The sequence below is a fragment of the Cottoperca gobio genome, chromosome 5 (genome assembly GCF_900634415.1).
Source record: "Cottoperca gobio chromosome 5, fCotGob3.1, whole genome shotgun sequence".
NCBI classification, from domain to species: domain Eukaryota; kingdom Metazoa; phylum Chordata; class Actinopteri; order Perciformes; family Bovichtidae; genus Cottoperca; species Cottoperca gobio.
Genome location: NC_041359.1, coordinates 8138879 through 8166191, shown reverse-complemented (window position 1 = coordinate 8166191; position 27313 = coordinate 8138879). Strand labels below are relative to the sequence as shown.

The 27313-nt window shown below is 41.8% G+C and overlaps 1 protein-coding gene across 2 annotated transcripts in view; it reads right to left on the bottom strand.

Annotated features, from left to right (window-relative positions):
- Window positions 1-23904: 23904 nt before the first annotated feature.
- tafa4b (TAFA chemokine like family member 4b) overlaps window positions 23905-27313 on the bottom strand; it is a 37310-nt gene continuing 33901 nt past the window's right edge. For both annotated transcript variants that reach the window (XM_029432103.1, XM_029432104.1), the window contains 2 exons: window positions 26709-26833; window positions 23905-24906 (listed from right to left, as the gene is read on the bottom strand). In XM_029432103.1, coding sequence (XP_029287963.1) covers window positions 24895-24906; window positions 26709-26833 — 137 coding nt within the window. In that variant the 3' untranslated portion in view covers window positions 23905-24894. The remainder of the gene's footprint in view (window positions 24907-26708; window positions 26834-27313) is intronic.

Below are 27313 nucleotides of genomic sequence, written 5' to 3'. Positions count from 1 at the left end.
TATATAAACACAACAGTTAAATGGTGTTCTTTCAAACTATGTTTAAAATATCACCTAGCATAATGAAAACTATATTTTGTATTTGCATATTAGTACATTTGTTATGTGTGCATGTATGATGTTAACCAGGAACAGTGTGTACTGGCTTTTTTTTGAGGGAGGTCAGAGGAAATGTAATGTTGTCTGTCCAAGTTTGTATGGAGAGTTCACAACAGCAGCCTGGCCTTCAGGCTCCCTGCCAGAGACAAAGCACTGTGCCATCAGTCCATACCTGCCCACACACACAGTATGATGCAGTGAACTTATCTAAAGTTTGAACAATGGGAAGGAAAACTAGAGTATTTGTCCTGCCTACACACTGACAGATCCACAGAAAAGTTTTGCCATGCCACTGGGTTCATGCAACATCTCTTTTTCACTCTCTGTTAAGTTACCTGTGCTTGTTAATTGATAGATTTCATTCTGAAATGCGAGTATATTTTCAATCAATAGTGCTGTTTAATAACACCCTTAAGTTTCCTGTGACTTGATGATTGCTAGTTTAAGTTGTTGAGACTTATTGACCTACTTACAAAATAAAAAATAAACAAATGAATGGCATATGAACACACTAATACATAAGAGTTAGAAACACCTTTAGTCTGGGCTAATGGTAAGGGTGATTGTCTGATGGGTGCAGGATGGAGCTGCTTTTCCCAATTCCGTACTCAGCCAATGAGCTGCTTCCTTCTCTGGTATGCAAATGAGAGGCACAAGGGCAAGCAGGGATTGTGAAGGACACAGTATTTGGACCAGGAGGAGACAGAGCTACCCTGGAGGGCCATGCATACCTCATTTATATTCAACACTATCATTTCACTTAGGTAGGTGAAATCTAAGTGCCGTGCTTACACTCCATACAGTGCCAAGAACACAAGCAGGCGTTTCCTTGCATAAGCTATAGAGACAATTGTGTGTGACCTGTAGTTGTTTTGCAAGTCTAGTTGAGGCTATCAAACCAGCCTTTAATGTGAATTACCCCTAATGTCCTATCCAGTCCCTAAATGCATATAACTCAGAGCAGCCTACACTGTTTAGCAAATCACCATATCCTAGCAACAGGCATACAGACACACAGGCACGCAAAGAAGGCAGAACACCTTCCTTTATCTAAGTAGCCGGTATAGCAAACCTTGCTGCAAGAATGGAATGTTAACGTGAGCATGGTGCAGAAATCAATTTAGATGTTATTCCCATGACAGTGCCTGCCTGGGTATGACTGTCCAGGGTATTTCTATTTTGTATTACCTTCCCCACCTTGTTTTCCCCCAAGCCATCATCCCAAATAGAATGGTGTCTGTGTCTCAAGGCGATGGCCATTGATCCACATTGAAAGCGAGACACTACTGCCTGAGCCATCAGCACAATGCATTTTATTCTTCAGGCTACATTGATGACTCCAACCAGACAGGCAGACCATAAAAAAAAGTTTGCTTTGTAAAAACTGGCTGCTATTCATCACAATGCTGTCTTTAGGACTGCAAATTAAACTGAAGCCGTCATCTATGCTCTTGTCAAAGCCACCAGACTCCATTGAAAAAAACTGTAATTTTACTTTGCAGAGCACAGGAGTTGTTGGTGTATCTGTGCCTCGATCGGTTAGTTTGTTTGTGTTATTTTGCGACTGGTGAATCCAAACAAACCAAAGTCACACAATAACACAAAGTAACGAGTCAGCGGTAGACCAGCAACTCCTGTGTTCTGGAAGGTAAAATTACAGTTTTATATGTCTGGTGACTTTGGTGAAAACAAAGAAGGATACAAAGGCTTCAATTCACCGTTGTAAAGGGCTGCCTCACAGCAAGGTAAAGTGATGAAAATACTATAAATATAGCGTACACTTAAACTGATATTGATTTTCTTTGGTTCTTTTAGAAGGCTAAAATATGTTTTGATGCTGCCCACGTCCACAACAGTACATTGCTTACATTACAAGTACCTCATGCAAGCCCACTTCAAAACATCCAAACTATGCATTTTAAATTATATTGCAACAGCTCTATAGATAAGCCATTCCTTTGTACTATATGTCTACAGGTAGAACATGAACCACGTAGAACTAGTTTACATGATGATAAGCTAACACGGATGCATACAAATCTATGTTTGTGGACAGATGCAGCCCGCTATAGGACATCTCATTATTACCTTACACAGTTTCATATTCCAAGTATACTTGTAGCACTTTCACAGTCACAACTAGTTACACTCACCCACACACACGAGAATACCCACTGCTCCTACTTTACATCAGACCTGCCAAAACCAGGTGACTTCTGAAGCATTACTATTTTTCTCTACTGTCACAATGTTACCTCTGCTTCTTTAGCAGACAGCTAATTGAAGAGAAATATACGTGTGTGTGTGTGTGTGTGTGTGTGTGTGTGTGTGTGTGTGTATACATAATACCTGGATGTCACATGAGGCTGTCATCATGCAAACCGACAAACTCAATAGAGGCACTGAAATATAAAGGAGAGCTATATTTTCCCTCAACACTGGTTCATCAAGAGGCAGAGAGCGTATACTGTCTCCACTCATATTACTGTAAGTGATGCTCACTTGACCAGTGTTGCTTTAAGCTTTGAAACTGATATGGGCAAAGTACAGTGAGTACGTGTGGCATAGGAAATAATTGTTTGTTAGCAAATATTCTACTTTATGGTCAAATGTTTCTGTGGCCAATATCAACATTAATTTACTTGTGATTTATCACCCGCAGAATCACTTGCTCATTATGTTCAGTCTCGTGTTCAATATAATGCTCCAGATGTTGTTTTGCAAAGTTGTGAAGTTAAATGATTTGTTAAGTCACCAAAGCCTCTTAGATCCATGATGTATTTCTGCATGTCAATGTGGCCCAGTGCAACCCTGTCTCCTAAAAAATGACGTTCCCATACAACAAACGGTCAAAGTTTTAAACATGTTAGGTCTATTAAAAGTCTATTAAAAGATGGAAGAGCAGTCTCTTGGGTGAAAGTCTCATGTGTCTTTAACCCAATGTCCCACACCAACCTTCTCTCAACGCAGACTTTGCTAAGAAACGTGTCCGTGATACATCAAAAACAAACGTAATGGACAACGCAGTTTTGTTGAATTGGAACATCATTGTTAGGAGACCAGGCTGTCCAGGGATGGTCACTGATCTCCTATATATTGAGCTGCTCACTCAAATGAGCCCTGACATGAAAGCAACTGATTTCATATTAGAGTGTGTATCATGATAATATAAAATGCTCTTACAGCAGCAAAAACTATGCTTCACTAAGCCATCTAGTACATATGAAAGCAGTTATGTGTGCTTTACATGGAGTATTTCCATTATAGATAAGCTTTAATGTAAAAGGATCAACTGGAGTGAAACTGTGATCCCTAGACTGTAGGCCAGCACGGGGGTGTCCCCTGCCACCGCTCTCATTTCATATTACACTTGGCAGTGCATTTTACTCAAACTGCTCACAGCGAAACTATTTAAACTCGCTCCCCAAATGAACAACTTAGTAAATGAATGCCTGGACTGTGTCATCGATTAAACAGCACAGTCCTTCTCCTATGATTCATAGGCAGGGTGTGTGCACTCACCCACATAATCTCTCTTTTTCATTTCAGCACCTCCAGAATTGCCTTCTAAACACAAATAATGACAGTGGCAGCAAAGCTCTGCGAGCCTATCCACAAGCTCATATGAAATGTGTTGATCATTTGGCTGATTCATAATTTTTCACTACCCGGAAGCACAGTTCTGTGCTGCAGCAGTCAGATATTTGTTGTGCTGCATGCTAAATAGCAATATATTGCTATTACCCAGGGTACATATGAGAGACAATGCAATTACACCCTTTAAGGATGCTGTGGTACTCTAAAGACCATGATATTGTGTCCCTGTGTGGAGACAAAAACACATAACACAAAGTATAAAGCAGATCATCTTTGACTTTTTCTTTATTTAAATACCCATTAAGGAAGCCTATTGTTCCAATCCAGCTCAAAGACACCTTAGAATATTTCCACTGTTATTAACACAATTCATTCACTTTAATATAGCGAAAGTCAAGGTTACAGTTACAGTTCCAAGAAAACTTCATGAGATGATTAAGCCAATTTCAGCCATGGTGTGTAACATGGCGTGTAACTTTATGTTGTGTCGCAAATGAAACAACTGAAAAACCTTTCACCTGAAACAACCCCCTCTTTATTACATTAATCACACTCACCTATAAATGAAATCCATTTAAATACACCTAGTTGCACAAATAATTTGTGTAGCCCGGTTGAAAGAGTTGGGAGTCAAAGGCGGCATAATTAGACGGGACGATTCTGAAAGCTAATACAAGATGTAATTAAGGAAATTAATAAGGTGCCAGCCCCCTTTCACTGGGTGCTCCGCCTGATGATTAATCACAGCCTGGGCTAATTTGATTTGTGACAAGGAAAGGGATGACTTGGTAAGTCAGTTAGGAGAGCCCAGTTCGACAGCATATGACATTAATAAAACATGAATAGTGGGGGCTCAGAGAGGCACGAAAATCCACTTGTGATCCACATGAAGCGATCAGATTAAAGAGGACTTTGGATAGATAGCCTTGTGACAAAGTCACTGACAGGGGAGTGACTGGAAGTTAATCAATGTCTCTAATGTTACATTATTGTCATCACTGAATAATTGGGCTCAACACCTTTATAAATAAACAAGTGTTGACCTCTTATGGAAGGTGAAGATGAGGCAAAACTAAACGATATTCCAGACATATTGTGAACTTTTAAGAAGATGAGAACACTTTGTGACAGATCCAAGCAGTAAAGGGTAAAAGATAAGGACAGGGCATTAATCACAGTGCCACCGGATTGGATGACGGGGGCAAGAATCACCTTTAGGGGCGCAAAGAGCCAGTCCTATGTCTCACAAAAGGTCGCAAATTATCGGGCATCCACAAGCACGGAGATTTAGATTTATAAAAGAAGGGTTGGCCATGTCTAATGCTATGTTGTCAATGTAACATAACGCATTCTCCTCCTGCTCTCTCCAGCTGAATACAAATCTGAGTGGAGGCAAGCAAACTATGTATTTAATTTCTCTTGTGAATTCAAATGGATTTGTCTTATATTTGGGTTAGGTATGAAGGGAGGCGTATATTGTTTGTTATTGTGTTTAACAATATATTGCAGAGGATAGACATAATAACAGGAACACCTGCATACTACGATGCCATCATACAGCTTCATATTAAATGTTCTCCTTGAGAAGCACATGATGTTTGACTTTGAGTTTCAATCCCTCTGCCTTACAGACGTTGAATGTGTGAGGTGTTAAAGGGTTAAACTCCCTTTATGGTAATAGTTGAGGCCAGTGTGTGATGATGTTGGTGCTGCTGTACAGATGATCCTGTTATTGTATCGCCTGCATGCGCACAACGAAATGCATGAAGGAGCAACTACATTCACATGTAATGAATTATTAAATGCAAATGTCATATACATGCAATAACATACAGGCGCACACAAACACAAGGCATGGATGCAACTGCAATGACAACAAGGATTTATTTGCAGACAAAAGAATATATACATACACAAAATAGTGGAATGTAACTAAATACATTTACTCAAGCACTGTACTCAAACTTGATTGAAGTATTTCCATTGATTCTACTCAACAATTCTACTTCACAACCTTCCAGAAGGAAATATTGTACTTTTTACTTCACAAAATGTATCTAACTGCTATAGTTACTTTGATTTTGCATCAAAACAATCAGAATATTAAATATCAGACGTATAGACTATAGGCCTCGCATGTGCTCACGGGTCTTTTCACGTATTGTGCTGATTAGACCTGCTGAGGTCAGCATGCACTTATAAGAAGAAGTAAGAGTCAAAGAGCCCTGATAAAACACAATAATAATGATCCATCCATCCATCGTCTACCGCTTATCCGGGATCGGGTCGCGGGGGCAGCAGCTCCAGTAAGGAACCCCAATCTTCCCTTCTCCGGGCCACATCCTCCAACTCCGACTGGGAGATCCTGAGGCGTTCTCTCCACCGAGTCCTGGGTCTTCCCCGGGGTCTCCTCCCAACTGGACGTGCCTGGAACACCTCCCTAGGGAGGCGCCCAGGTGGCATCCTTACTAGATGCCCGAACCACCTCAACTGGCTCCTTTCAACGTAAAAAGGAGCAGCGGCTCTACTCCGAGTCTCTCACGGAGGGCTAAACTTCTCACCCTATCTCTAAGGGAGACGCCAGCCACCCGTCTGAGAAAAAAACATTTTGGCCACTTGTACCCGTGATCTCGTTCTTTCGGTCATGACCCAGCCTTCATGACCATAGGTGAGGGTAGGAACGAAGATCGACCGGTAGATCGAGAGCTTTGCCTTCTGGCTCAGCTCTCTTTTCGTCACAACGGTGCGGTAAAGTGACTGCAGTACCGCCCCCGCTGCTCCGATTCTCTGGCCAATCTCTCGCTCCATTGTCCCCTCACTCGCGAACAAGTGAACTCCTTCACTTGGGGTAATGGCAATAATAATGATAAGTATTTAAAATAATAATACATTATTATCTTGTTTATATTTAAATATATATATATATATATTTCACTTTGAAGGCTCCATAATTAAGTCTCTGAAACAGGTCATCTTGTGTATTGAACACTTTGACTTAAGTACATTTTGCTTGTAATACTTTTACTTAAGTAGAACTTTTACGTATATAGTTTTACACTGTGGTATTGTTACTATCTGGGGACGTATTCCACCACAGCACACACACAGACACACTTCTAAACATGATTATACTTTCTCCCAGGAGCCAGAGTATTCCCATTCTTGCCAAACCTAGTCCTCTGTTTAATGTCCCAGGTGGGTAGGCTTGACAGGGTCCTGGCCTGACCCGGAAGTGTGCACACATGTGGGGGAACCAACCCTCAGAGGACCGCAGTGAGACCAGCAGCACAATGAGAAATAGTCAACAGACATTAGTCCCTGCAGACTCCGGTGACTTGGGGAGTTAGTCGTACACACTTGGCGCAGTAATCCAGTGCAGATGCTGCTAATTAAGAAGAGCAATATGCACAGCAACACCAGCTCTTTATTCGTTTCACATATAGGGTGTCATGTATGTGCTGAGACATGCCCAATTGCTTATTCATGAGTATTTATAAAGGGGTGTCTATCAAGGTTGAATCAAAGCCTTCTGTGTTCAAGAGAGGAAGTGTCTGCATTGGATTGAAAATAGAACTCTCACACAAAGAAATCTCAGAGTTGATTTAAATGAAAATGACGAATGAAGAATCATGTAATGAGTCACTGTAAGCTAAATGTGGCATTTTCCTTAAATGTATTTAATGGTGTAAACACACACAAATAGTTTTACATACAGTACCTGCAATGTATAGTACATTGTCCACTCACTTGTAAAGCTGTCTTTGCATATCTTAGCAGTTAATTTGCCACGGAAAATGTTACGCTAAGTATGAATGTTGTGGCCTTACAAAGCCAGATCTATGTCTGGAAAACATGCACTAAAGGGTTCGTTCAGCTTTGACAGATATCTCCTCGACCATTCAGCAAACTGTTGGGAGTGTTTAGATAGTGACGTACCTCAGCGCTCTTTGGAGCTCTAAAACTTCATTTACATTTATTGAAACTTTTGTAGATATAAAATGAAACCTGATTCTGCAACTGCATAGCCCATTTCCTGTCTCATTGTATTCACACATTGAGCCTGGGGCACACTGTAGGAGTAATTTGACAGTGAAGCCAGAGCACCAAACCATGTATTTCCAGTTTGAACATTGGATGAAAGGACTAATAAAAGCCTATTTCACCCAAACACAATGTAGGAATGGTTTCTGTTTATGTCTGTGCAAAAGTGGAAAGTATCATTCACCTGTTATACAACACATTTGAAAATATATCTGAAATGATGTATGAAAAATGATGGTCACAATTAATTGAATTAACCAGCAGGATGATACATACTGTCAGTCTGTACACATATTTTCCCTGTGAAATGCATGAAGCTGGCGGTGGAACAGGCTGTCAGGAATACAGCATGTAGGAAGTGAGTAGGTGTAAATAGCAGTCAGGCTATTTGGCTGAGTTGTGTCTGTTGCAATAGAGACGTGAATGTCCTATTGACAGCCAGTAGCGACCTAGGCATAATAGAAATATTTACTTTAGTTTGAAGGCGATCTACAGCATTAGTCATCTCTAACATTAACCCTGTGCACACGGCGAGAGATGTCCTATGAATGAAAGTCAATATATCTGTCTGATAGACAGACGGACTGGCAGACAGTCGGATCTAGCCATGACTCAGTCCACTGCCTCCAACAGCTTCCTGCAGTGATGCACAGGATGTGCTGGCAGAAACTAAAAGGTCAATATAAGTAATGACTTCTACTCATTTCAGGGCAGCGAAGTGCACCGGTGTTTCAAATAAGGATGTAAGGAAGTGAAAATAAACTTAACTTTGGGCTACATCTGCTTCACCTCAGACTCCCTGTGCAGCAGAGAAACATCATGATTACAGGGAGCCATAATTCAAAAAGACAGCCCCAGTTTGAACCCCTTTGACAGTAAGCATCTTCCCTGCTGATGTATTCCTACATTCACTGACTGTCTGCAGGCTTTACAGGGCTGAATGTGTCTGCTTCTGCTGTCTATTTTTTCCCTTCTCCCAGATGTCGGACACCAGGGCTGGTGCTTGGCAGTGGATGCAGATGCTGCCATTGACTCTTTGGTCACCGCCGCCAGCTGAAGCCCTTCACCAACACTGTGCTCTTCCTGGCAGCGGTTGCAGGTGTTGCCCTTACTGACATGTACAAAAGTTATTTCTCCTGCCAGACTGTGTATCATTACACAGGCGATGTTGTTTGGGAAAATGTTGTGCCGTGACCTCGCCAGAGACTCTTACTATTTATGTTTGTTCTTCTCTGTTTTCTGACCTGCTACACTCTCATGTAAGATCTTTCTTTTGCTATTTTGTTATATTCTTAACTCATCACAGATGTAACATGTAGAATGAATTCCCCTATTTTGTTGTCATGCCCAAGGTGTTTTCAGGTTATTTTGGAGGTTTTTCTTGCCCTTGTGCAGAGGTTGTGAGATTGTTTCCATGTACAACAGCCTTTGAAATCCTTTGAGAGAGTAACTGTGACCAAAATAAACTTGAAAAATGTGCCCTTGATTGAACTATTGAATTCAACTAGGTGCAGACCAAACAAGTGGGAAAGGCCCTCCTAAACAGAAATGGTCTTTTGTATATGTCTTCAGAATTTATACCAGGACCTGTATTCCACACAGAATTGCTTTAGTAAATCCGTGTTCAATAAATATACATAATTTGTTTGTTTTTTTATACATTGACTGTCAGGTTTTTTGAATAAAACATCTAAGCATCTTGAACTCTCTCAGGCACTATGTGTAAAACCATCATACACGGGAATGTTGCATGTTTCATTCCTTTATGTTGCTGCTTGTCATTCTCACTATAGATGTTGCAGAAATCTTTTGAAAATATATGAACATCTATGTGTTTGGCATTTCTTTAAAAAAATGGATAGTACAATTGATTTGTCAAATAAAAAATGTTTTTAATGAATTAATGAAATGATTAGAATGAGATATACAGAAATTAGCTGCTTTCTGCTGCTCAAAAAACCTTGATGGTAAACAAACAGTCAGGTCTATGCGGCTAACATCATCTCGCACAACATACCGTAGCCTATGTGTGCAAATACAAAATAGAGGAAGGAAAATATTTGTAGTAGACTCCCAAATGTTACATGACTTTGACTAAAACACTTACCCTTATTGTTGTGAATGTGAAGGTTGTTGTTGTTTTTTTCATTCTTTTTAAATGTGCTGGTATGTTTTAGACATTCATGTGTTTGCCCCTTGAAAGTTCAAAACTTCTCCAACATTGGTGATCACAAGCAAACATGACAAGTTTTTTAAATAAAGCCTCAAACCCTCTCAAGGACTCTTCATTTCCTACAGCTTACATCATATATTGCCACATCTCCCAACCCACTGGAGGTTTACCCAAGGACAATCGTTCACATGTTGACATCTGTCAAGGCAACTGAGAACAGGGAAGACAGCCTGATCTCGTGGGCTTATCATGCATTTACACTGCTGCGGACTTTCCACACGAGCAACGGATAGAGGTAATAATAAGTGGATGGTTTATGACTTTTACCTGTGGACTTTTTACACTATCACATCTAATGAGCCGTTAAAGTACCCTTGATCATGGCCCAGGGTTTCCTGTGCATGACCTGCCAACCATACAACAATCAATTAAAAGGGACCCTCCTCTCATGGGCTTAAATCACCAACAAGATGGAGATTGGAAATGAAGGATTCATGAAAAAATGGGGGAATTACAAGATAATTAGTGGTATCTATTAAAGGATGCATTTTTGCCGCTTCATATAGAGACATCAGGAAGGCTTCCTATCATGCTGTGATGTGGGATTTAAAATCTTGTCTGGGATAGCTGTTTAATTAGATTGTGATCGCTGTGGGGCATCAGTAAGAACATGGACATGGATCTGGTTCCAAAATGTTCCTGTACACTTGTGGGCGTGTATAGTATGTGTATGGGAATGTGGTGCTAAGAAAAGAAAAGTCGCTTTCCCAGAATGAAAATAGGGAAATTGCTGTAACTATTGCATTACTACATCGATAACATGATTAACCCTAAATTAGTCTAAACAGGTGTATGCAGCAGATAAATACTGCATATATAATATAGCAACAACTCTTGTTTGTTCAACATCTGCATCTCACACACACTCAATACACCCAAAAAAACTCCTTAAATAATAACATCACTTATCTTTAAAGTTCAGCAGGCAGAGCAGAAAACTGTGCTGATACTGGACATGAAATTGGTCTCCTTGCCTGATTGGCTGTTCCATAAGTAGCAAATAAGCTGAACAGGTGAACTCTGACCTCTATTTATTCTATTCAGAACACGTGTTGTATAGCTTTCCATATAAAATCATTATAAAAATGAACTGATGGGTCCATCAGTGTGGAAAGATCAGATACATAATACTATATATAGTATGTGGTATTGAAATACAAGGCTATCATTTTTCAAGGAATGACCAAATCAGAGCCTTTTGGTATTATTTCATTACCTCTGCCAAGGAGGCTATGTTTTCAGTTGGGTTTGTTTGTCTGTCTCTTTGTCGGTTTGTCAGCAGGATTACAGAATTATTTTTCCTGAAACTTGGTGGAAGGGTGTATCATGGGCCAAGGAAGAATGCATTATACTTTGGAGCAGATCCAAATCATGGCGCAGATACACAAATAATTCTTCACTTTTGTTAACATTGCCACACAGGGAATTTAGCCTTGGTTCTCCGAATGCCCTTTTAGTTTTACCCTATTTCAGGGCATACCGATATTATATACAATTAGAATATTTTAAAGGCACAACCTGTGATCCAAATGTAAACATAGCTCCACCACCCAGCAATTCAAATAGAGTGGAGCCTGCTCACTCCCAATCTGATTGACAGTTCGCTTAACACATAAATTCTAAAAAAAACACTGAAAGCATTATTGTATTTGCTTTATGCTTCATCCTCCTTTGTACTCTGTGCACCCAATCTTTACTGTGCTGCAGTCCACAGAAATTGGCATGCACTTGTTTGGCCAATCAGAACAAACGCACCAAAGCCAGTACCAGCTGTGTAAACATCTGTTGTACCTACAGATGGGCTCAACATCATATTCATCTTAAAAAGCAACACAGCCGTTAAGATGACTTACCTGCAGTCAAGGATGACCTTGTCTCCTGCCCATGTCTTGCATGACGACCACTTGGGATCCGATGTTGGCATTGAGGCACCTCCAGGGTTTTGCAGTGATGAGCGCTCCCCTCAGATGTGTGTGTACAATCATTGATGTACATGGAGTTCTCGTTCCAAACATTGCCACCCCTCCTGTCCCCATCAAGTCCCCGTGTATCATCAGAGGACATAATTGTTAAGGTATATGGCAGTCTCGCTTCCTTCAACTGTATCGCAATATCCGGGGTCCAACCAGAATCACCAACTCTAACAAAACCCAGATTTGTTTTATAGTAGCAGTCCAGAAGAAATGCTGAAATCCTTTAACATGTTAACTGAATCATCTGATTACAACCTGACACTGGTGGTTAGAAAACTAAACGTTTAAATCACCTGCTGCTAGAGGACCTGTACCTCGTAGAAGTCCTAAACGAGAGCTTCAAAATTTTAGAAACACTGGACAGGAACTAAAGTGGAACGATGTGCTTTCAGGGGTAAACCTGGAAGAGGCCAGTCGGACTCTGTTAGACACGATATATGAGGGAGATCCGAAATAATGCGTGCAGGGGGGGGGGATTACCATAGTAACGGGAATATACTAGAACTGATAAAAGAACGAGATCTTGCCCTGAAAACAGCTTTTGAAACTAAACTACAAAAAGACAAACTCAGATTCACTACGTTAAGGAATAAAGTAGTACTAAGAGAGGCTAAAGCGGACTTCTTCCTGAACGTAATTGGCAAAGCAAGAGGTAATGCTGAATTACATTGGGAGTGGATTAAGAAACTGACAGGACAACATCACAAAGTAGGCAAAGGAACTTGAAATGAATGGAAACCTTTCAAAGGACACAGTCAAGCTTGCTGAGGCTCTCATGTGACGCTCAATGTTAAGTGAGTATGCTAGCTCATTGACGACCATGTGTTTCTTTGCCAACATTCAGAGTCTTGGGAAAACATTCTGATGTGAGACATCTGTAACGACAGATCCTTCCCCACACTTGGCCCAAGTTTTCTAGCTCTGTCATCTCTCATTACAGAATTGCTGATTGTATCAACTCTGTAATAAGCTATTAGCTGATGATTGTGTTCTCAATGCTCCTTTTGTTACAATAAGTGTATTAATTATTGCAGACGTAATTATCAGCCCATTGTTCCTTTGTAATTAGGCTGTCACTAATGAATTTTAAGAACCTCGCCCCATCAAAAGCTAATTGATTCCTCCGACTCTCACTAACCTCTTTAACCGGGCTGTAAACAGTCTCTGCACCCCATCTGTTTTTGCAGCTTCACAGTGACTACAGCCTTCATTTTACTATAGAGCTCAGCTCTCACTTTCAGTGACCCAGAAATGTTTCTAGGCGGCTCAGCAGCCTGATAGGCAGCTTTGTTTAAGCTGGCCTTGCAGCTCACCATCATCACAACGGAGGTTAATGAAGGATGTTCGTACTCATTGGAAGCACACATCAGCAGCAACGTCTGGAACATCAGTACCTTTGATATCATGAAGGGTTCCTTCAAGTTAAGGTAATTTGTTGCCACTAATCTGCTGCCACAGTGTGATTTCCCTATGAGATTCTCATTCTGATTCGGTGTGCTGTGATGCAGACTTTATAGTCTGCTACGTGCTTAACTGACTGTGTGCATGTTGCTATGAGGACCCCGGCTTTGATGGAGACTCTGTATGAGCATAGTTCTTGTTAATGACTTGAAAATGAAGCAGATGCTTAATTTTCTCTTTCTCCTCTCCTCAGTGGATTGGCTGACTTTGGGATATTACACCCAAATTAGTGCAGTGAAGTGACAGTTTTTTTTCTCTCATTAGCACAGTGTCAAATGTAAATCAAAGCCTCTAAAAATCCACTCAGTTTTATTCAGAAACATCCATCTATACACATACATGGACCTCTGAGAGGAGGTGTGATTTATTGTGGAGCCACTTGCACCTTCCTACTACCAAGCTAACCTCTGTGTATACTGAAGGGCCATGGCTCAGATATCCTTGTCATGTAACACCTAAAGACAGTCAAAGGTCAGGCAGGGAAGGAACAGAAGGGCCACAGATGGAGCTGCACCAACTGGCCTTGCTCTGCCCCAGCGCTGTCACATCACCACGCACCTAGCCCTGACCATCCCACCATCTCACCCCCTGGGGGGCTAGACCGGCTTCTCCACACACACACAAGGACACAAAGGACCAAACATGCACTCCTAGCTACACACTATCACATGTGCATAAGTGTACATATTTCGGCACACACTTGCTGAGTGTATTAATGGGGGGGGGCATGCATTTCACTCAGATTCAGAGGAGTTTAAGTGCAGTTCTGTTGAGTGCGTCCACGGTGACCCCCAGGCAGGATGCCAAGCACGGAGCAAGGAGGGAGAGCAGGTGGTCAGGGGTCTGGATAGCATGGCATCTCTCTCTGTATCCCTCTTTCATACTGTCAAGCCAATGGCTTTCTGCCAGTGATAAATTAAAAGTTCATTAGTGAGCCTGTCTTGAGGATGTTTCTGTGTGACCAAGAGTAAAATGCTGTTTATTAAAATAAAATAGCTTTTTCTTTAACGCTGAACAAGTACAATCGACACAGTAATAATATGTTATCTGTAACGAACATAGCAAAAAGGTAGCAGCTGTGAAACTCATTTTATAGCTGTATCATTTAGAACAGCTTTTTTACAAAGTTTTAGGTTTTCTACACTTTGCATAATTCCACAGTCATTAGTCAGCTGTCCAAACTGTGATCAGTCCAAAACATCTCTGAGGACATGGGTCTCTGTGCACGAGGTCCAGGATGTAAATCAATGATACATTACCGCTGGCTGACTAACTGACATGGAGCTTGTCCCACACTATCTTTTTGAAGTGTAGTCTGGACTACATATGACAAGTGCATTTATCATTAGCAGAGGGCTTAAGCTGTAAACAGGCCACATCATTACCAAGTCTAATTACATTTGGGTCCAAGGTCTCACTGCAGTCAGATACAGGCTCTCACACAAGGGCACACTTACAAACACATACACACAGTTGTCCAGTTCAAGAAACTGACAGAAAAAACAGCCTTGACTACAATTAAAAATGGTTAAATGGATAGTTTGTATGTTTTGAAGTCTGGTTGTGTGAGGTGCTAATCCATAGTGAGTGTATTAAAGTAGATGGTGGTCAGCACGCCTTCAGTTTGGAGAAGCATTCAAGAGTACGGGCACGGAAGCTAAGCATTGTGCTGCTGTGGATTGGGGCAGCAACAAAGCTTATTTTAGCCACCTAAAGAAATCTGTAGCAGCTTAACTTTACGCTATATTTAGAATATTTAAACAGCTCTTTCCAATTTGGAATTGAAGCCGTTATAGCCATCTCTGCTTGCCAAAGCCACCAGACTCTATTGACAAAAACAGTGATTTTACTTTGCAGAACACCGCTACCTCGAATGGTTAGTTTGTTTGGGTTATTGTGTGAACTAAACAAAGTCACACAATTCCTACTCCCGTATTGTGCAAAGTAAAATGAATGTTTGTCACAACAGTCTACTGGCTTTGGCGAGAGCATATACTGTATAACGCCTTCAGTGGGGAAAGGGCTGTCTGACGGAAAGGTACATAGCATAGTCTAAACTTAATTTGTCTTAGTCTGCACTGACATATATATATATTAGGTGGGCCTGTCTTTTAGCCTTTTAGACTAAAGCTTTTACTGGCTAATATAACTTTTTCTGCTGTAAATTGCTTTCTTTCCATCCGGTCCTCCTATGTTTCTCTAGACTGGGGGCGTGCCACCATCTACTGTAGGTAATACACTAAATGTGGATAAGTACCTCACACAACCCCAGTTCAAAACTTCTAAAGTAACCCCTTTATAGGGTAAACTTTTAAACTGCCTGACTGCACTGGAAAGCTATTGCAACAAATATGAACCTTTCTTCCCATTGGAGTGCTGATCCTAATCTTATAGTGAGCAAGCAGAAATATTATTTTCTGGCGTCATTTGGAGTCCACTGTTGCAACTGGGAGCCAATATGTGTATCAAGCTAGAGATTGGAGTGCATATGAAGTCAGTCCGTGTAACTGTATGATGCGCTCACGTCCCAGTGGCAGCGCTGACTCTCTACAGTTAAAGCAGGTGACACCAACAGCACCGGCGGCGGGGTTTGACTGGACCACGCTTTATTACACCTCAGACTTCATCTGAGTGGAAGGTCTGGATAATGATCTGATGCACAACGATCAGCATCACCATGATTAGTGCTGACAGCGTGATGAAAAGAGTGCTGTGACAGCAGAAGCTGTAGTGAGAGAAAGAAAGACAGGGTGAGAGTTACATAGACACAGAGAGAGGGAAGAGAGAGGAAGAAGTGGATACAGTCTGTAACGAGAAACAAGCCTAAGTCCCATAACAAAGTCTGGCATGGAAGCATCTTAATCAATGAGAAAAAGTGAGAGAAAGGTTGATTGAGAGAGAAGTTTATGTAGTAAATACAAAACGTCTATTACAGAAGAAAACATAATCAATATGCCCTTTTATGGATGCAGTTTGCAAACAGGGAGACATTCCCTGGTGCTTGATAACAGCACCAAAAATATCTCCCTCTCTTTTTTTTCAGTCTCTTTCCTCCTTTCCCCATCTCATACACCCTCGCCGCGACAATATGTCATGCGATGGATATAATTGCAATAATGCAATTTGGTTGGGAGGCGGATTGAGAGAATAATTGGACTCAACCGCAACAAAGTGACAGGCTAATGATTTAGCATGGCCACTGGCTATTGTGAGAAGCGAGGGCTTTCAACGCTACTGAGCTAATTTCCTCTGATGATGGTCTTAGCGCGTTGTCTTTGTGTCGGCACAGAGGAGCGCATGGCCATGAGGCGGACAGCTAGATGATGTAACCCACCCACCCAATGCCAAACAAACACATGTCTCTTGTCTGGCTGAAGCCACCCACTGTTCTCAGTTACTTCATGCACAAAATGGGCCTCATTTGAAGTAAAGATAAAGGAAATCCCAGAGCAAGACAAAGTCCCAAAAAAATGCCTCATCTCTATTCACTTTCCTCAGACACATGAGATCTGTGGGAAACCAAAGAGAGTTGCCAAGAGGAGGGAAAGCATTAGCATAGCCATCATAGCTAATTGCAAAGTCGTACGATAAAGGCAAGACCCGGACTTCAAATTACTGCAGCAACTGCAGCCAGTTGGGTGTGTAGAAAAATGTGATGTGACTTTGAAGTAGAAATGATTCTGATGTTGTACTGTACAATATGCAAGAGGAAGGTTTGTGATGTATTCTGATAAAAACAGGCAATATACAGTCAAAGCACCTTATGGTGAAGCTGTACGACTTTCTTCAAAGATATATTTGCATTTGAATAGAGCGAGTGCCCATCACTTGCCTAACAATAACAAGGCAGCGTTACTTTTGTATGACCAGTGTTGAGAAGTGTCACATCTTGATACCGCTTCTGCTTGATGAGACGAGAATAAGACATTTTCTCCTACTTCTGCAAAGTACAGCTCAAGTGAAACAACCACAGATAAGCTTGTTTCCCAGTCTGTGGACATGATGTGAATGTGAAGTGTGCAAAGTCAAAAGAGGCTGTGAAACAGTGTGTGCTTGTGTTTGAGTGCATGTGTAGATCTGCACATTTGTGTAGTGCGCGTCTGTGTGTGTTTGTTGGCAGACTAGGGCTTGAAACCAGGCTGGTGAATTTATTTATATCAACTCGTTTTATGAGCCCTGCAGCTGGCGAGATGAAAGGGTTACCACAGCATAGGCGGCGTGTGTTTGTGTGCATGTACGTACATTTATGTGTGTGTGGGAGCAGATTATTAATGATTTTCATCCAGGTGAAGTTGGGGAAGCTCACACACTTAAATGAGTTGTTTTCAGACATTTTGTGCCAGAGGCAGACAGAATGAAATGTTTTGCTATGACAGTGTTCCTCTCTCTACCCTTTCACTGACACACGATCATATTGTTTCTCCTCTCCCTCATCCTGTTTTCTATTCTACTTCCCTCTTCTTTTTCTTGTGTAATGTGTCCTTTATTTTTCCCATTGTAGCATTTCTTTCTTTTATTTCCCTCTCTTTTTTAAATTAATTTATTTCTCTCTCTTGCTCTTTGCGGCCATCTGCTCTTTTGTTCCTCTCTGGCTATGTTGTTGTCATGCACTGGCATGATGGCTTGCCCACCATTTTACGCAGAAGCACATTACAATAGGAGAGCATAGAGGGAGGCTACCATAAAATAGAGGCAGAGAGGAAAAACTATACCTGGCATGCATAGAATCACCACAGCTGGGCGAGGTGAGAGCGAAAGGCGAGAAGCATTTATCAAGGAGAGCACCAGGAAAGCCTTTCTCTCTCCCCCACACTCACTCCCTCTCAGCCAGAATCAATGCTCTAAAATCCCCCAAAGCCAGATCCTCTTACATCCTATCAATTATTCAACCTGCCTCTTTTGTACAACCACTCCTGTTTACAAGGACTGCCTGGCCAATTGTAAATGTTTGCGTGCCCGCTGAGCCCCCATCACCTCCCAACCACAAACGTTGATTACACAGTGATTTAGCTCAATTCTGCCATCTCCCTCTATACCCCCCCCCCCTGCAACCCCCCTTCCATTCAACACCACTTACGTCTACACTGACGGGGCATCTGTCAGGCTGGCACCGAGGCAGCCGTAGAGGCGGATAACCCTGAGATCCGAGGGCGAACAGGGTAGAGCGGGGGATGAGAGACGCCAGTCCCCGCCTGTGGAGCTTGTCGGCCGGGCTGAGGTCTGGCCGAGGGCACGACATCTGGCTGCTAGTCCCGGCAGATGTGCAGCCACGCTCAGGGGGATCTGAAAATATGTGTCTGAATATCAGCACCAGCAGAGAAGCTGGTGGACAGAAATTATGAGCATTGCTCAATGCATGCCTTTAATATATAAAGTGACAAAGTTCCACCTACTCTACGCCCAGGCCTCTGTGTCCCTGTAGCTCCTCGATGAATTTTCTCATTGTGTTCCTAGCCTCTGTAATGACGGTGTATTGCAATCTCTTATTAAGGTTTTTTTTCCTCTGTTTTTCTTGTAATTTAAACAAAAACAATAATTTATTTGTTTGGATAAAAAAACTATGGCTCCCTGTAACGTTTTCTATCATATCTACAAACACCTTTTTTAAGCTTAATCACTAGAAGATTTGCTCTCTGACATGGTCCCTGTCCGTGGCCAATTTTTATAGATGGCAGCTTCATTATATTTTGCACTGAGACCAAGAAACTAAACAGGACTCCTAATATATATTACTTAGCCTCAGGTTTTCTGTGTAACAGTTACTTTGTGGTAATTTAATTAAACCCATCATGGTTTAGAAAAATGTGAGAACAATATTTAAGCAGGATTTTGACCTAGGATCACATAGTCTCTTAGTAAGTTATGATCCAGTGCTGGTTGTAATTACAGTAAGATTACAGTCTTTCAGCTTTGCAGAAAAATGAATTAAAGTAAAAGCACTCTCATTCACCGATTCACCCACACAATCATACACTAATAGTGGCGAAGCATGGCCTTCCCATCGGGGTTTAGCATCTTGCTCAAGGAAACGTCAACATGCAGACAGGAGGAGCCGGGGATCAAACTCTCAACTTTCTAAATGAAGGACGACCTGCTGTACCTACAAACAGAGGCTAGCTAGTAGAAGGGGCAGGAGTTTGCCTCTCCATTATACTACAAAAAACACAACATTGTAGAACTTGTGAGGTCTGTACATGTAATGATTTTAAATGTGTTGCAGCAGGCAACAGAGACAGTGGAACTAATGGTTTCTGTGTGTTTGATCCTCCCTTGTTCTGTCTCATCACTTTCTCCGTACCTCACCTGACAGGAAAATATATTAGGGCGTTGTGTCTCCACCCAACGTGCCAGACAGAAAACATTTCTCTGGAAAACAAAACATTAATTTGGTAAATAAGGAAGCAGTAGTGCATTTTAATAATTAATTATGAATAATACATGCATACTTAGCTGTCGTTGTCATTGGTGTAAACACTGAAACACTTACTAGTAGGCTATTTCTCTACTGAGCATAGATGAGGGCTGTTTGTCTGAGTAAAATTCATATTTATGTGTCATCTTAATGTGGATTCTCTCTGTTGTGTGTGTTCTGACATGTCAGGGAGCTTGCTACGTGGTTGACAGAAATGCAGTGTGACAGTAAACTAAATGCATTTTTTTCAAATTAGAAACAGGCTTTAAATAGCACTGTTACTATACCATATTTTCCAGCTGAGTGCCACGGGCCACGCACAACACTGTGGTGTCTTTAGTCATATACTCTGCAGTGCCAGCAAGCAACGCTTTCCCCCTTCAAACACTGAAACCCACTGTATTGTCATGTGTGTAATCTCAAAGCTTCAGCAGGCAAAATGTAATCTGTCACTCCTACCACATGTGCACCACATACCACGTATAGAGATATTGTATTGTAATATACATTGCTGGCGTGTGATAGCTGCTGTGGACATTATCACTGTAACTGTGCATTCAGCTCTTGAATTATTTTCATGTTGTAGCATAAAGGCAGACAAAATTATATTTACACACAAATATGAATTGCTTACATTGACCATTTAGTTATTCACACACCCCTTGTGCAAACAGTACTACAGCACACATACACACACACACACACACACACACACACACACACACACACACACGCACACACACACACACACACTCATACAGTATGGTACACAAACACATAAAGAGTATAGGTTCTCTCAATACAAATGGCACAATGGTATCGCCCAGCTAATATGCATGTATGTAGCTCCTGTACCGTCCCAAACACACACACACTGGCTCCTCTTTATCAGCACTGCTCACATTGGCACCGACACACGCATTGCCAAGACTGCCAGGCCAAGGCCATGCTAATGCAGCCCGTTAGTCTAACAAAGGCTCAGGTCAATGGAGCCTCCAGTGGCTAATTGCTTCAGAGAGATAAGTGAGTTTGACGACGCAGCAAGGAACGGCTCAGCGAGAGGAAGCAGTGAGGGAGGAGATGTTAATGAATCCCCCGCTCACTCCACCGTCAATATCGGCCCGTCGCAGGCCTGCCACAAAATGAATATTAAAGACACTTTTGATTGTTTGCCGGGTTTTTTTGTTTGGTTTCATTGAATTTTAATGGGCTGTCTTGCGGTGTTTTTGTCATATATTCTATGCTGGGTAAGAGAGTGGAGCTAATGCAATTAATCCCCACACCATCACCTGACGGCTAACCAGCTGTGGTAGCCAATACATTCACGTGACCATGGTGCACTAATTCAACTTGCTGCACCCGAATTCTTAGTCAAAGGGACTGCGCTGTGTTTTCAAGTGAGCTGAGTGATAAAAAGGCCTCAATGCAATTAGATTGGGTTTTAATAATGTCTTTTCGAGAGCTTTTCAGCACACATTTGAGTGATTATGTCATGGTTAATGCGCTAAAAAGATTCGATCTGTTGAAGGATACATTTTGGCTCGAGTTGATTTGTTCCCTCTGAAGTGACAGTGACGCGACCGTGCAGCGAGAGCCACCTGGCACTGATAACCCAGATCAGATCGTCTTCATCAGCTGATCTCCCTGACTTATATTAAATCAATGTCAGTTTCAGACAGCAGGAGGTGGAGCCGGTTTCCTCTACAATGGCATAAAGCTATTTTTCCCTGGAGCTGACTCAAGTTGTCACACATCTTTCTGCCTCTGACACAGTCACTTCATCTGAAGATTACCATTCTCACTGAACATGAATCCTGAACCCATATTTCCTGGATATGGCTGGAGGCTAATACAAATTGGACTTGACAAAAGATGATGCATAAGCCAAGACAACAGTGTTGTATCCCTTTATGTCTCTCTCTAGGTACCCATTGTGTGAATTGCCGACGAGTGTGATGATGGACTATTGGAGGCGTTTGGTTTGACGATGCAAGTGGCCTCTCGGGAGCCACCCAGGCTTCACGCATAAACAAAGACATACTTAAAATACTCTTCACACGCTCCACCTCTCTCAAACACTATACCTCTCTATCTCTGTTTTTTCTTTAAGGTAGCTCATCTTTCTTCTGTTTTCCATTATCTCAGAATCTGCCAATCCTCTCTCATTAGCATCTTCTTCTGCAGTCATGTCCTCCATGCTGTTTGTTTGCCTCTGTAGTTCCTGCCCTCTGGGTACTACCAGTTGCTTACCCGTGGAGATGAAAGCAACCAGTCTCGATGGGACATTTGGGAGGTTAGACCCCTACTGACACATTACAGACAAATTCCCTTCCAGTTAAAAACAAGATTTTGCACTGGAGAATGTGTCTGTAAGTAACACATTTTGTGAATATATTTATTTCCTTAGTTTTTAAGGATTTGGGGACAAAGAACGGACAATGTATAGACCCGGGGATTGGCTCTGATGTCTGTTAAATGTGCTTGCTATGTAACATCTCATTAAAGGTGAATATGGTTATACAAAATCCCTCCAAGATACCTTGAGGCCTCTTAGTGAGTTCAGTTGTCTTTCTTCTCGTAAATTGGCAAAAGGCGGAGGAGTGTGTATCTGCTCTGCTGCAGTTGTAAATATATATATGGTGCAATTTGAAAGATTTTCTTAAATAGCGGTGACCTGAGACAAGCTGTGAATCCGTCCCTGTCTTCTCGGTCTGAGGGCGGAGCTGCAGTGTCAAACCCCAGCCACCAGGGATCAGCGCGGCGCAAATTGTCCTCAAATATTGATTCTGTTGCAGAAAGCCATATAGAAAGGAGGGCGCAAGGCGCCAGGCTCATCTACAGAACATGAATCCTTTGGGGTAGAGAGAAAGAGAGATATGGGAAGAGAGGGAAGGAAGGGGAGGGAGGAGAGAGAGGGAGGAGAGGAAACAAAGCCCTCATATGGTTTGATGTTGCACAGCTCTGGAGACATTTTGTCTTACGTTGGCAGTTAAGGCTTGTCACTCTCTCTGCTGATTCCAGTTCTGCTTTATTAATGTTTGTGGGTGGTTGTTGCCTTGCGAAAGATAAAGTTTTGTGTATGTAGGTGTATTTGCCTGTGTGCGAATGCTGCTGCAGAACGTCCTCCTATCCCCACTCTAAATGAACCATTGTTGGCGAGATGCTGCTCAAGGAAAGAGGGCATTGTGGTGTGACTGGCCTAACTGCAGTGCTGCACCGTAGGCCTAAAAATATTCCATGTCAGCGGTCCCGGGAGAAGCCCAATGCTATCCAGGCCTCTCAGTAATGAGAGAGTGGAGCTGCCTTGTACTGGTAGCCCTGCTGTCCCCCAGCTCCCTCTGGCTCAGAGCTCAGCACTGGAGCTGGAGAGGCAGCGGCTCAGCTCCCACAGATTTATCATAGCTCACAAAGCAGCATGTCTGAAAGCAGAGGCTCTCATGCGCAGAGGAGCAGACCCCTGGCGGGCTAACCCCTGGGCACACTGACCCAACACATTCACATATCAGAGAGGCAGACAGACACAGTTTGAGACTTCGATGTGTGTCTACGGGAGAAAAAATGGATTTGAAAGCATGAGAGCAAAAAGCAGCACATTGGTACAAACAGCGGAGGAACGAGGATAATGTAGTGTGTGAAAACAATTTAACTGTGCCATCTATTGCATGATATGCAATGTGGCGGAAAAGAGAGAAAGATTCAAAGAAAATGCAAGTGTGAGAGGGAGAATGGACGGAGAGAATTGAAAGATTTAAGGTGGTTGTTTAGGACACTACGCTTTTGTACTCAGTGCAGTAATGATCGAGCCCTGTGGGGAAAAAAACATGTTTGCAAAGGGTTGAACTGCCATTATCGATGGCAATTATTTCAGTATATATCACTGCAGCATTGATGTGGAGGGGGATTCAGGGAGGCAATCAATGGGCAATGTGTACACATAAACATACTGTATCTTCTTATAATGGTAGTTAATTACAAAAAGACCACTGTTCATACAATTGTTTGGTATTCAAGAAGATTTAGAGAGAGAAAGAAAGCATTCCTAGTAACATGAAATAACAACACAAAGACAACTCGTCCTTCTTGTTTTAACATTTTATGGGCCTCCTTTTTAACAGTTAACATAAGAGATGTCACAGACTGAATATAATAGACCAAAGATATATAACTTTGAAGGCTGAGCTTGGAAATGTTTCTTGGCAAAAATGAAACAGATGAATCACGCTTTGCTAGTTCATATTGTACCAAGCTGTATGCAAGTGAGGCTCCATAGTCAGAGCCATTTTTAACCAATATCTACTCCGGAGTAATGGTGCGTCATATATACTTTATATGTATCTACTTCAAGTGTCAGACATTTTACAAAATGCTCACCTTCAATTTCATGTGACATCCACAGCAAAAGATAGGAGATATCTAGAAAAACAAAACATTCCCAAATGGTTTTCAACTAGTGCAAATATCTTACATGAATTTTTAATATGTTGTTATGATCCTACACTGCAAATCCTCATTAGAACTGCAAAATGACTTGACCCACAAGAGCAATTTGATGCTAATTTGCTATTTGCTAGTTATGAGCTGCTTTCTCTTTCATTTCTCCCAATTCATCTCCACTGTCTCCAGTATAAGCTCTACATATTGACAACATGTCTGGACTGTATCCAGCAGCACTCAGAGCACAGCTTTTAGTTCACATCTCACAGTCATCCATAAATGCTTTGTTGAAATATATACTTTGAAATGCTTAATCACTCTTTGAAATCGACCTTTGTTTTTTATTAATCCATATTTTGTCCATTACTGGAAAATAAGAGTCCATTTGTGTCCAGATTTACCCTGGGTGTCCATGATTGAAGTCCATTGTTCTCAACAAGCAGCAAACTGCTGTATGTGTGGCTCCATGTAGCCAAGTGTACATAGTTTGTGATGAGTACATTTTATCCCATTGTGTTGTGATGGATGGCCTGACAGTTGTCCTTTCCTTGATATTTTCCCCATTGTGCAGTAAATATGTGTGAGTCATCCATCCTTTCCACATGGAGAGTTTCAGGTTTCCTCATGGCTCAGCGGCTCTCTTGCTATCGTGTAACCTAAAAAAGAAACAATACCACAGATAAGACAAGAGGATCAGTGTCAGTGAGACACGTAATCACACGCAGTGACTTCACCCGTGCTGAATGAATGTTTCCATTTCAAAGAGTCAATCAGAGGTCAGAGGAGAATATTCCAAATCAAACCATATCCTCTCTTTTTCTGGCTCTGTATCTTTTTCATTGGATTGAAAATATGTGTTTGCAGTCCGGCCTGCTGACTGACTGCAGGGACCAACAGTATCTCAACTGCTAAAGATGGATTTCACATGTCTCGGAGCTGTAATGGTTTGTTTACACTTATTTTACTATACTGTACTACAGGCGTATAATTGGAGGTGTGCATCGCTTGTTTTCCACCAACAAACCCCATCAAATGTGCATTTTTAATAATAAAGAGACGTATGTTGAAAAAATCCTGTTTCAGTCCTGAATGTTTTACCATACACGTGAAATAGGACATGTGAAAAAATATGTGTCTTTGCTGTTCCTTGTTAAACAGTGTTCTGGTTTCTCAGTCAGGCAATCTATGCATCTTTCTACAGCACACCTACACTGTGTGGGAGGGAAAGAGATGGACGGACACAGATCATCATGGTGAATAAGATGCTGAGATGGTGAAAGGAGGTTACGGGTACAAAAGAGAGACGCAGGACAAAGAAAGGAGACACAGAGGGAACAGGAGAGCAGGGCCGTTTCATGCTGTTGCCAGGAAATCGATGTCTCATTGCAAACATCTTCAGTGACATCTGCCATCAAGTCTCCAAGTAACTGCTCCCCGGCCCCAAAGCACCTTGCAAATGTACAATTAATGTCCACTGATGTAGTCCGCCATTGAATCCTCATTCCTCAGCTGATCAGCTAGTCAGACAGGATGGAAGAGGAGGAAGAAGAAGAAGAAGAAGAAGAAGAAGAAGAAGAAGAAGAAGAAGAAGAAGAAGAAGAAGAAGAAGAAGAAGAAGAAGAAGAAGAAGAAGAAGAAGAAGAAGAAGAAGATGGCACCATGCAACAGAATGAGGATAATAGCACGTACAGGTCCCAGACTTGGTGTTAGGCCTAGGGTCATTAATTCCACTGCCTGTGATGAGCCCAGCAGTGCTTCTGTTCCTCAGTCTATCCCACTCACCAATTTAATTATGAGTCTTAATTGTAAAGCCTCTGTGGAAGGCCCCAGCCATAATGCATTCTAATGAATGCGACAGATGTTGTGCTGTTATGCTATCTCTGGAGTAATTACTCTTATGGCTCCGGCGATATTTCCATCACAATTGTTTCCTTTTTTAAATGCTTCACCTGTAAATAAACTGCACCTGCTCCATCCCACGACAAGCACTCTGGCACGTACATACACACACCCCAGTCGTCAGCCCCGCAAATTAACTTTCACACATCAACAGCTTACAAAGGGCCATGAAGGACTCTCATTTAAATCAATTTATCTCATCTGAATAGCGTCAGTTAACATGGCTCACAAAGTGGCTGTCTACGGTGCAGAGAGTACAGAGGTCTTGTGTTTTCACCATCAGCTTTGTGTCACCCTCACCCGAGGAGCTGCTTGCTTGCTGATTAGCTCTGTTGCTTTGAAATTTGTTATTGATGTTTAAAATTTGTGTTTGAATTGGATTACACTCATTTGTGGGCATCTTGAAGATCCAAACAATCTTTGTTTATAAGATTATCTTTAATTTGCTTGGTAAGCACTTCTGAGTTCTTTCTTTTTATATATAAAGTCATATATAGTCAAAACGAGTCATCCAGTTGAAAGTTACAAAAATAGAAACACAGACAGGCATTCTTCTCACCTTGGTGGTTTTGACTTTGTTGCCAGTACTGCAGGACCAGCCAGTCAGGTCAGGCAGGACTTTACACTCCTCTCCGTCCATACACGGATGCATCTGGCACCACCATTTCTGGGCTACGATGGAGGCTGGAGCAGTAAATGGAGGTTTACAGGAAAAGAAAGACAGCAGGTTATAATGAGGAGCCCTGAATTAATGAAAAGAAACAATTACAACACAAACACACAAGCCATTACCTACCTCAGATATAGTGTACAGTTGTAATTTACGTTATACCCACAGCCAACATGGACTATTATTGGCCAAAATAATGGCACCCACAGCATATTTCTACGTTGTAAATGTCACGAGCGCTGTCCATGGTGCTGATCCTGCAGCTGGGACTGCAGTGGGATCAGCGCAGCACTTGTGACAAACACTGTGGTTCTCTTTAAACAAACAGTATCTCTGAGCAGTCGTGTGTTTTTTCATCTGTAATATGATTACTGTGAAAAGCTTAAATGTATAGCGGTTACCTTTTTTCATTTTAATCAGGATCTTAAAGCATGCGCAGAATGTGTAAATCTGGCCACCGCAGGAGACAAAAATGAAAGAAGATAGAAATACAG